The 12,646-nt window shown below is 40.7% G+C and overlaps 1 protein-coding gene across 9 annotated transcripts in view; it reads right to left on the bottom strand.

The window, feature by feature from the left end:
- The window catches only part of RIC3 (RIC3 acetylcholine receptor chaperone), a 63,495-nt gene extending 51,491 nt beyond the window's left edge, over nt 1-12,004 (bottom strand). For all 9 annotated transcript variants that reach the window (XR_003915148.1, XR_003915149.1, XR_003915150.1 and 6 more), the window contains exon 1: nt 11,720-12,004. Coding sequence is in view for 6 of the 9 variants with exons in the window: in XM_029956211.1 (XP_029812071.1) it covers nt 11,720-11,843 (124 nt within the window). In the remaining 3 variants the exon portion in view is untranslated. The remainder of the gene's footprint in view (nt 1-11,719) is intronic.
- Nucleotides 12,005-12,646: the final 642 nt, after the last annotated feature.

Here is a 12,646-nt window from a genome sequence, read left to right as displayed (position 1 = left end):
CCAGGCTCAGAGTTTCTGATTTGAATTTTGGTCAGTTCTTACTATATATATTAGCATTTTTTTTCTTTCTGTTTGGTTTCTTTGCTTAATCAGGCATTTTTACTCTATTCTTTTTACACCTTTTTCTGTATTTTCTTCCTTATTTTCCTTTCTCTCTCTCTGGATTAAAGCCTTATAGATTCTTTGATTCTCTGCTTGGTCTTGGTCATCAAAAACCGGTCACCACCACTACATATCAGAGCAAAACTGGCAAAATACAATGATAGAGAGAATTCTGAAAGCAGCTAGGGACAAATGGCCTTAACCTACAAGGGTGGACACTTAAGGGTAGTAGCAGACCTGTTCATTGAAAGTCGGAAGGCCAGAAGGGAATGGCAGGAAATATTCAAATACGCAGCCAAAAATCCTTATCCAACAAGCTGTCACTCAGAATAGAAAGATAAAGGCTTTCCCAGACAAACAAAAACTAAAGTTCATGACACTAAGCCAGCCCTGCAGGAGATCATAAGGGGGAATTTGTGAGTGGAAAGCAGCAAAGATTACGAAGGACCAGAGACATCACCACAAGCAAGAAACCTACAGATAACACAATGACACTAAATATGTAGCTTTCAGTAATCACTCTCAAAGTAAATGGACTAAATACCCCAATCAAAAGACAAGGAGTATAAGAATGGATACTCATTTTAGACCTGAGGACATCTGAAGATTGAAAGTGAGGGGACGGAGGAGATCTATCTATCATGCTAGTGGACATCAAAAGAAACCCAGAGTAGCCATATTTATATCAAACTAGATTTTTTTAAATGTTTCTTTTTTTGAGAGAGAGAGAGAGAGAGAGAGAGAAAGAGAGACAGAATGTGAGCAGGGGAGGGGCAGAGAGAGAAGGAGACAGAATCCCAAGCAGGCTCTGGCTCTGAGCTCTGAGCTGTCAGCACAGAGCCCAACATAGGGCTCAAACTCAGCAACTGCGATATCATGACCGGAGCTGAAGCCAGATGCTTAACTGACTGAGCCACCCAGAAACCCCAAACAAACTAGAGTTTAAAACAAAGACAGTAACAAGAGACAAAGAAGGACATTATATCATAATTAAGGGGTGGTCTAACCATCAAGAAGAGCTAACAATTGTAAATGTTTATACCCCCAACATGAAAGCACCCAAATATATAAATCAACTAATCACAAACATAAATAAATATATAGATAATAATACAGTGATTGCCACTTACAACAATGGACAGATCATCTAGGCAGAAAAATCAATAAGGAAACAATGGCTCCAAATGACACATTGGATCAGATGGGCTTAACAGATATATTCAGAACTTTTCAACCCAAAGCAACAGAATACACATTCTTCTAAAATGCACATAGAATATTCTCCAAAATAGATAACATATTAGGTCACAAAACAGCTCTCAACCAACATAAAAGGATTGAGATCATACCATGCATATTTTCAGGTCACAATGCTATGAAACTTGAAATCAACCACAAGAAAAAACTTGGAAAGCCCCCAAATACATGGAGGTTAAAGAACATCCTACTAAAGAATGAGTGGGTTAACAGGAAATTAAAGAAGAAATTAAAAAATATATGGTAGCAAATGAAATGAAAATACAATAGTCTAAATCCTTTGGGATGCAGCAAAGGCAGTCTTAAGAGAAAAATACATTGCAATTCAGACCTATCTCAAGAAGCAAAAATGGTCCCAAATACACAACCTAACCTCACACCTAAAGGAACTATAAAGGCAGCAGCAAAGAAAACCCAAAGCCAGCAGAAGAAAAGAAATAATAAAGATCAGAATAGAAATAAATTAAAAAAAAAACAGAAGATCAAAGGATCTAAGAGCCGATTTTTTAAAAGAATAAACAATTAATAAACTCCCTGCCAGACTTCTCAAAAAGAAAAGACTGAGGACCCAAATAGATAAAATCATGAATGAAAGAGATCACAATCAACATCACAGAAATAGACAATTACTAGATAATACTATGAAAAATTACATGCCAACAAACTGGACCATCAGGAAGAAATAGATAAATTCCTAGACACTCACACACTACCAAAACTCAAACAGGAAGAAATAGAAAATTTGAACAGATCCATAACCAGTGAAGAAATTGAATCAGTTATCAAAAATCTCCCAACAAATAAGAGTCCTGGGCCAAATGGCTTCCCAGGGGAGTTCTACCAGCCACTTAAAACAGAGTTCATATCTATCCTTCTCAAGCTGCTCTATAAAATGGAAAGGGAAGGAAAACTTCAGAACTTCTTCTATGAAGCCAGCATGACCTTGATTCCCAAACCAGACAGAGACCCAACTTAAAAGGAGAATTATAGGTCAATATCCCTGATGAACATGGATGCAAAAATTCTCAACATACTAGCAAATCAAGTTCAACAGTATATCAAAAGAATTATTCACCACAATCAAGTGGGATTCCTTCCTGGACTGTAGGGCTGGTTCAATATTCACAAATCAATCAGTGTGATACATCACTTTAATAGAAGAAAGGATAAGAAACATATGACCCTGTCAATAGATGCTGAAAAAGCATTTGACAAAATACAATATCCTTAATAAAAATCCTCAAGAAAGTCAGAATAGAAGGAACATACCTTAACATCATAAAAGCCATATATGAAAAGCCCACAACTAATGTCATCCTCAATGGGGAAAAACTGAGAGCTTTTGCCAGAAATCAGAAATAGGACAGTACCGCTGTTGTTTAACACACAGTGCTGGAAATCCTAGCCTCAGCAATCAGACAACAAAATGAAATAAAAGGCATCCAAATTGGCAAAGAAGTCAAAGTTTCACTCTTCACAGATGACAGGATACTCTACATGGAAAACACAAGAGACTCCACCAAAAAACTGGTAGAACTAATACATGAATTCAGCAAAGTTGCAAGATATAAAAAAATCAACGTACAGAAATTGGTTGCATTTCTATATACCAATAACACCAATAATGAAGCAACAGAAAGATTTCAAAGAATTAAACCCATTTAAAATTGCACCAAGAACCATAAAAAAAAAAAATTAGGAATAAACCTAACCAAAGAGGTAAAAAAAAATCTGTATGCTGAAAACTATAGAAAGCTTATGAAAGAAACTGAAGAAGCGGTGCCTGAGTGGCTTAGTCCATTAAGTGCCCAACTTCAGCTCAGGTGACAACCTCATGGTCCATGGGTTCGAGCCCTGCATCAGACTCTGTACAAACAGCTCTAAGCCTGAAGCCTATTTTGGATTCTGTGTCTTCATCTCTCTCTGATCCTCCCCCAGTCATGATGGCTGTCTCTCTCTGTCTCTCTCTCTCTCTGTCTCTCTCAAAAATAAACGTTAGAAAAATGTTTAAATTGAAGAAGACACAAAGAAATTTTTAAAAAATTCCATGCTCATGAACTGGAAGAACAAATACTGTTAAAATGTCAATACTACCCAAAGTAATCTGCACAGTTAATGCAATCCAAATCAAAATATCACCAGCATTCTTCACAGAGCTAAGCAAACAATCCTAAAATTCGTATGGAACTACAAAAGACCTCGAATAGCCAAAGTAATGTTGAAAAAAAAACCGAAGCTGGAGGCAGCATAATTCTGAACTTTAGCCTGTATTACAAAACTATAAGCATCAAAAGAATCTGGTATTGGCACAAAAACAGAGACCAATGGAATACAGAACCCAGAAATGGACCCACAAATCTATGGCCAACTAACCTTTGACAAAGCAGGAATGAATAACCATGGAAAAAAGACATTCTCTTTAGCAAATGGTACTGGGAGAACTGGACAGCAACATGAAGAATGAAACTGGACCACTTTCTTACACCATACAAAAAAATAAATTCAAAATGAGTTAATAAATGAGAGACAGGAAACTATCAAAATCCTACATGAGAAAACAGGCAGCAACTTCTTACTTAACATATCTCTGAAGGCAAGGGAAATAAAAGCAAAAATGAACTATTGGGACCTCATCGAGATAAAAAGCTTCTATACAGCAAAAAAAACAATCAACAGAACTAAAAGCCAACTGATGGAATAGGAGAAGATACCTGCAAATGACATATCAGATAAAAGGTTAGTATCCAAAATCTATAAAGAACTTGCCAAACTAAACACCCAAAAAACAAATAATCCAGTGAATAAATGGGCAAAAAACCTGAATAGACACTTTTCCAAAGAAGACATCCAGATGACCAACAGACATGTGAAAAGATGCTCAACATCTCTCATCATTAGGGAAATACAAATCAAATCAAAACCACCATGAGATGTCACCTCACACCTGTCACAATGGCTAAAATTAACAACTCAAGAAAACAACAGAGGTTGGCGAGGATGTGGAAAAAAGGAAACCCTTTTGCACTGTTGGTGGAAAACAGTGTGGAGGGTCCTCAAACAACTAAAAATGGAATTACCCTAGGATCCAGTAATAGCACTACTAGGAATCTATCCAAAGATACGGGAGTGCTGATTTGAAGGGGCATATGCACCCCAATATTTATAGTGTGCTATCAATAAAGCCAAATTATGGAAAGAGCCCAAATTTTCATTGACTGATGAATGAATAAAAAAGATATGGTGTGTGTATGTATGTGTGTATATATATATATACACATACACCTATAATGGAATACTACTGAGCAATGAAAAAGAATGAATCTTGCCATTTGCAGCAAGGTGGATAGAACTGGAGGGCATTATGCTAACTGAAAGAAGGCAGTCAGAAAAAGACATATGATTTCACTTATATGTGGAATTTGTGAAACTTAACAGATGGGGAAGGGAAGGAAAAATAAGATAAAAACAGAGTGAGGCAATCCATAAGAGACTCTTAAACACAGAACAAACTGAGGGTTGATGGGGGCGGGGAAAATGGGTGATGGGCACTGAGGAAGGCACCTGTTGGAGTGAGCACTGTGTGTGGCATGTAAGTGATGAATCATGGGAATTTATTCCTAAAGCCAGGACTACACTGTATGTTAGCTAACTTGACCAAAAAAAAAAAAAAAAAAAAAAAAAAAAAGATTGTTTTCACTCTTAGTTCCAACCACAATAAAATGCTATTTCCCAAATGTATACACCCAAGAAAAATGAAAAACATGTCTACATAAAAGTTTATATTCAACTGTTAAAAGCAGCATTTTGTATAATAAAATATAAATAACCTAAATGTCCATCAATGGAATACTATGTGGCCATAAAAAGTAATAAAGTACTGTTACATGCTATAACATGGATGAACTTTGAAAACATTATGCTAAGCAAATGAAGCCAATCACAAAAGATTAAATATTGTACGATTCCATTTATATGAAATTTCCAGAACAGGAAAATTTATACGTACAGAAAGTAGATTAGTAGCTGCCCAGGGCTGAAGGTGGAGTGGGGCGTGTGAGAGGGTGACGGATAGAGAACACGAGGATGGGGCGGGGGTGACAAAGTAAACATTCTAACACTGACTGTGGTGATGGCCGCACAGCTCCGAATAGAATAAAAATCCCCGAACTGTACACTTGAAGTGGATGGACTATATGTGAACTTTATCTTAAGAAAGCTGTTAGGGGAAAAAAAGAAAATCTCCTGCTTTAGGACACCTTTCTTGCCCCCAATAAAACTTATCCTAATTATGAGTCCCCACTGTTCCCTATAAAATCTGAGTACATGCAACGGATACTGTTCTTCACTTGTTTGTGGTCCATTTTCCTCTACTAAACTGTGCATTTCTCAGGCAGAGAACTGGCTCATTTTTCTTAGAATCCAGTTATCTATACACTATGTATACACTAAGTGAAAGAATACATCATAAATATTTGCTAAAAGATGGTCTAAACAGCTGTCCTGTGGGAAAGGGACTATACTTGTTTCACATATTCCAATGGGCAGAACTGAAAGTTACAATGACAGGTTTTAAGAATTTTCAAATGACCAGGGTTGTCTCTTTCTCTAAAACAAAGGTTTCTGGGTTCTGTGAATTCTGAGCTGAGTTGATATACATACATTCAGAATTTGAGTAAGTAGTATGTGAATTTTTCTAGGGAAAAACTCCATAACTTTTATCAGATTCTCAAAGGGATATGTAATCCAGAAAGGATAGGAATTGCTAGGTTATTTTCTTTTTAAAAAATTTTAGGGGTGCCGGGGTGGCTCAGTCTGTTGAACAGCTGACTTGGCTCAGGTTGTGATCTCATGGTTTGTGGGTTCAAGCCCCACACTGGGCTCTGTATTGACAGCTCAGATTCGAGCTGCTTCAGATTCTTGTCCCCCCTCCTTCTCCCTCCTGTCCCCTGCTTGTACTCTCTCTAAAATAAGCAAACATTAAAAATTTTTATAAAAAATTTTATTGCCAGTATAGTTAACATGCATGTTATATTAGTTTCACATGTGCAATATAAGGATTCAACAATTCCATAGATTACTCAGTGCTCATCAAGTATAGTCTTGGGGTTCCTGGGTGGCTCAGTTGGTTGAGTGTCTGACTCTTGGTTTTGGTTCAGGGGATGATCTCACAGTTCACGGGATTGAGCCCTGTGTCAGGCTCCATGCGGACAGCACAGAGCCTACTTGGGATCTCCCTCTTGTGCTCTCTCTACCTCTCCCCCACTTGTGTGCACATGCACCCACACTCTCTAAATAAATATTAAGAAAAGATAAATGTAGTCTTTAATGCCCTTCACGTATTTCACCCTCCCCTGTGGTAGCCATCTGTTTGTTCTCTAGAATAAAGAGTTTGTTTTTTGGTTTGTCTTTTTTCCTCCTCCTTTTTATTTTAGCTTTTTATATTTTAGTTAATCTACAGGGCAATATTGGTTTCAGCAGCAGAATTCAGTCATTCATTACTTAGATACAACACCCAGTACTCATCATGACAAAGAATGATTCACCATGATCAAGTGGGATTTATTCCTAGGCCACAGGGCTGGTTCAATATGAGCAAATCAATCAACATGATATATATTAATAAAAGGATAAGAACCATATGATCCTGTCAACAGATGCAGAAAAGGCATTTGAATAAATACAGCATGAATTTTTTTTAATGTTTATCTATTCTTGAGAGAGTGAGACAGAGCATGAGTGGGGGAGGGGCAGAAAGAAAGGGAGACACAGAACCTGAAGCAGATTCCAGGCTCTGAGTTGTTAGCACAGAGCCCAATGCGCGGCTTGAACTCACGAACCATGAGATCATGACCTGAGCCGAAGTCGGACACTTAACTGACTGACTGAGCCACCCAGGTGCCCCATGAATTCTCTGATGCTTAACTTTGAGAGTGAGCACACAAGCAAAGAGGAGGGGTGGGAAGGGGGTGGACAGAGGATCCTAAGCCAGCTCGACACTGACAGCAGAAAACCCGAGCATCCATTCATGATAAAAAATCCTCAACGAAGTAGGGATAGATGGAACATACCTCAACATCATAAAGACCATATACAAAAGACCCACAGCTAATATCACCCTCAATGGGGACAAACTGAGAGACTCTCTCCTACTGTCAGGAACAAGACAAAGATGTCCTCTCTCACCATCACTATTTAATACAGTACTGAAAGTCTTAGCCTCAGCAATCAGACAAGAAGAAATAAATGGCATACAAATTGGCAAGGAAGTCAAACTTTCACAATGGGATACTCTATGTAGAAAACCCAAACTATTCCACCAAAAAATTGCTAGGATACATGAATGCAGAAATCTACTGCATTTCTATACACCAGTAATGAAGCAGAAGAGAAAGAAATCAAGGAATCAATCCCATTTACAACTGCACCAGAAACAAGATACTTAGGAATAAACCTAACTAAGGAGGCAAAAAATCCTTACTCTGGAAGCTATTGAGAACTGTGAAAGATACTGAAGAGGACACAAAGAAATGGAAAAACATTCCATCCTGTGGATTAGAAGAACAAACACTGTTAAAAGGTCTATAATACCCAAAGCAATCTACACATTTAATGCAATCCCATCAAAACAACTGGACCACCAACATTCTTTGCAGAGCTACATCAAACAATAATAAAATTTGTACAGAACCACAAAAGACCCTGAACAGCCACAGCAATCCCGAAAAAAATAAAACTAGAGGCATCACAATTCCGGATTTCAAGCTATATTATAAAGCTGTAGTCATCAAGACAGTATGGTTATGGCACAAAAACAGACACATAGATCAATCAACAGAACAAATGGAAAACCCAGAAATGGACCACCACCATATGGTCAACTCATCTTCAACAAAGCAGGAAAGAATATCTAATGGAAAAAAGCAAATGGTGCTGGGAAAACTGGACAGCGACATGAAGAATGAAACTGGACCACTTTCTTACACCATACACAAAAATAAACTCAAAATGGGTGGATGAAAGACCTAAACCTTAAGACAGGAAACCATCAAAATCCTAGAGGAGAACACAAGCAGCAACCTCTTTGATCTCGGCCAGAGCAACTTCTAACTAGACACATCACTGAAGTCAAAGGAAACAAAAGCAAACATGAATGACTGGGACTTCATCAAGATAAAAAGCTTCTGGGGGCACCTGGGTGGCTCTGCCAGTTGAATATCCAATTTTGGTTCTGACAGTTTGTGAGTTCAAGCCCTGCATGGAGCTCACTGCTGCCAGCACAGAGCCCACTTCGGATCCTCTGTTCCCTTCTCTCTGCCCCTCACCTGCTCATGCTCTCTCAAAAATAAACAAACATAAAAAAAAAGAAAACCCATGAAGATAAAAAGCTTCTGCACAGCAAAGGAAACAACCAGCAAAACTAAAAGGCAGCCTACAGAATGGGAGAAGATATTTGCAAACGACACATCTGATAAAGGATTAGTATTGAAAATCCATAAAGAATTTATCACGCTCAATACCCAAAAAGCAAACAATCCAGTTAAGAAATGGCAGAACACATGAACAGATACTTTTCCAAAGACAAAATCCAGATGGCTAACAGACACGTGAAAAGATGCTCAACAACACATCATCAGGGAAATACAAATCAAAATCGTGATGACATAACTTCACACCTGTCAGGATGGCTAAGATTAACAACACAAACAACGGGTACTGGTGAGGATGTGGAGAAAGGGGAACCCTCTTGCACTGCTACTGGGAATGCCAAACTGGGGCAGCCACTCTGGAGAACAGGATGGAGGTTCCTCAAAAAACTAAAAATAGAACTACCCTACAATCCAGCAATTGCACTACTAGGTATTTACCCAAAGGATACAAAAATACAGATCCAGAGGGGTACATGCACTCCAATGTTAACAGCAGCATTTCTATTATCTATCAAAAACAAAGATCACTATTTTTTTGTGTTTATGTTGAGAGAGAGCATGTGTGTTCACACAAGCAAGCAGGGAAGGAGCGAAGAGAGAGGGAGAGGGAGAATCCCACATAAGCCCAGCACTGTTGGCACAAAGCCCAACACAGGGCTTGAACCCGTGAACTCTGAGATCATGACCTGAGCCAAAATCAGGAGTCGCACACTTAACTGAGCCAGTCAGGCACCCTGAAGTCACTATTTTTAAAATGTCACATGCAAGTGCAAGGATTTTAATTAATTTCTTTTGAAGCATAGTTACATACAATGTTACTATGTCGTATACCTGAAACTAATGTAATTTCACAACTCTATACATCATTATGCTCGCCACAAGTACTGCGACAACACCATGGACTACACTCGCTGTCCTGTACTCTCAATCCCGTGACTTAACAATTCCATAACTGGAGGCCTGTACCTCCCACCCCCAACCCTCCCACTTGGCAACCATCAGTTTGTTCTCTAGATTTATGGGTCTGTTTCTGTTTTTGTTTGTTCATCTGTTTAATTTTTTAGATTCCATTTCACATATAACTGAAATCATATGGTAGCTTCTTTCTCCGACGTATTTCACTTAGCATAATACCCTCAAGGTCCATAAAAGGGCAGAGGTTTTAATTAGCAAAATTTCAGTTACTGACATACATCATTCAAGGTAAGTTTTTCCCTAGATTTTATACTTCTTTAGTAACTAATGCAAAAAGAATTCACAATATTTGTAGCTTCATAAACTTAAGTGATACAAATAAAAGTATTTATTGACTGCCATTTTAGCCTGGTGCTAAATGAAATAGTGGTAGACAAGACAATGTTCTTGTCTTCATGAAGCTTATGTACTCAAAAGTAGGAACAGGAAAAAAAACTAGTAAACAAATAAGAACATTTCATACTATATAGTAATTCCTTCGAAAAGGAAAATAAAACAATATAAAAGAATAGGAAGTGATTTGGGTGGAGAGATCTTAGCTGGGTTCCTTAGGGAGCAGATCTTTGAGGAATTGCATTTGAGCTGAAACCTGATTAATGAGTAGGAAGCTGAGGTAAGAACATCCCAGGGAATAAGGAAAACAGAAAGTATAAAGATTCTAAGATGAGAACATTGAACATCAGCTCCTAAGTTCTCAAGGCAAAGAGCCACATTTAATCTCTATATAACATGTATAAGAGTATCTCCCACTCACATTCAATAGAACTTACTCAAGTTAACTCAGCATAATCGAATTCAATTCAGTTCAATACTGTTTTAGAAGAATCTTTACTGTTCGAGATCATCACAAATTAATCTTCAAGGCAGACAAGACAGGATCATGACACAAAGTGAGTTAAACTTCTTGGATTTTGTAATAAGGTAGAAAGAAAAAAAATAACACATAATGATTTTTTTTTAGAAGTCTCTTCCAGGTAGACAGTTTTACAAGCATAAAGTTTATGAAGCAAATGCTATCAAGAGAATTCTGGGTTCAATCTGTCCTCCACACCTAGAATTTAGTGCTTTGCATCTATAGTATTTCTAATTTATGATGTGCAAGATTGTGGAACTATATAGTCAGGGTGCACAAATGACACGGAAGTGGATTTCAGTTCAAAAGGAGGTGTCCAATCACCAACAGGCTGAATATTGGGGAAGTGTTTGGAGACTATAAAACCATCCTCAAGGGTATATTTTAGAGATAATTTACAGGAGAAAGTTACTAGTAGAACTACCTACAGAGAGCTGTTCTAGTTCCGTCTCTCAACCTGGACATCCATCCCTTTACACTCATCATGTAAAAGCCCCTGAAAGCAACAAACAAGGTGGATGTTTGAACGCCACATACATCATACCAATAACAAAGGATTAACGGACAATTTAGGTAAGGGGAACGTAATAATTTGTTCATCTCAGTAACTGAAATTGGAGTTACAAATTTCAGATGATACTTAAAAAGGCACAAAAACAGACTGAAGCAGTGCGGTGAAAGTACACAACGACTTGCGGTGAACAATACCAACGCCAAATGACTTGACTTCATATAAAAAGCGCGACAGAAAGCGCACGGAAACCCCTGCGAGGGGAATCCAGGCGGAAGCCCTCCAGACTCCCAGCACCTGAACAGATGGGGACAGCGGAGTCAAGCCACGGAGAGCAAGGGGGAAAGCGTCGAATGAACAATGGGTGTGTGGCGGGCCCACCCGCCGCCCAGCACCCCCGTCCCTTCCTGCGTCAGAAGGTCGGGAGGGACCCGGCGCCAGGAGGAGTCGGCCGCTGACGCCAAGGGAACCGCGGGGGCTGGGCACCTCCCAAAAGCCTCCGGGTCCGCCCTCTCTAGACCTTTCGAGGAGACCTGGAGCACCCCTCGGTGCAGCAATGATCTCCGCGAAGGGGAAGCTAGCCCGTGCGCTCACCTTCCGGCGCCGGCGGCGGCTCCTGCCGCTTTCCGCGGGACAGGAAAGCCTTGGGCAGCAGTAGCGACACAGCCAGGACGAGCCCCGAGGCCAGGGCCACCCTCTGCACCGTGGAGTACGCCATGGCCGCCGCCCTCGCCACAGGTGCCGACGCCAGCCGGAACCGGAACCACGACGCCGGCGGCCTCCTCCGACCGAACCCGGGCTGCGCAGACGGCGACGCGCGAGGGACAAGCGCGCCGGGCGCCCGCGCCGCAGTCGCAGACTTCGTACTCGCACCGAGCCCTCCCGTCTTCGCCAGCTGGAAACTCCTCCCTCTCCGCGTCCCCCGCCCAGGGCTGCGTCCTCGGGGCCGGAGGCTTGGGGGCCCCGCCCTTCTGCCCACCCGCTCGCCCCTGCCGGGACCCCGCCCTTCGTCCCCGCAGGCCGCTCCCGCTGCTCGCAGCCGTCCTCGTAGCCAAACGGGCGAATGCTAAAACGCGAGCCTACTCATCTCCCTCCACTGCGTAAAACCTTTCAAGAACGCCTCTTTATCCAAGGCACAGCCATCCGACTTCTTTCTAGGTCCTGAAACCGAATGATATGGTCTTAAGTGCTGCCTCCACACCGCATCATTTGCTCTTTCCGCATCCTATTCCTTGCTTTCAGGGCGCCTAGGCTTGTCCCGTTCCCTCTGCGTGGAAAATTCCTAACACCATCTCCACTGGGTAAAAACTTCTGGGGGCGCCTGGGTGGCTCAGTCGGTTAAGCGTCCGGCTTCGGCTCAGGGCATGATCTCACGGTTTGTGGGTTCGAGGCCCGCGTCGGGCTCTGTGCTGACCGCTAGCTCAGAGCCTGGAGCCTGCTTTGGATTCTGTATCTCCTTCTCTCTCTCTGACCCTCCCCTGCTCGCGCCGTCTCTGTCTCTCAAAAATAAATAAAAAACAT

Source organism: Suricata suricatta, chromosome 11 (genome assembly GCF_006229205.1).
Source record: "Suricata suricatta isolate VVHF042 chromosome 11, meerkat_22Aug2017_6uvM2_HiC, whole genome shotgun sequence".
Classification (NCBI taxonomy): domain Eukaryota; kingdom Metazoa; phylum Chordata; class Mammalia; order Carnivora; family Herpestidae; genus Suricata; species Suricata suricatta.
Note: the sequence above shows the minus strand (reverse complement) of the source record. Positions and strands in the feature narration are given on the sequence as shown.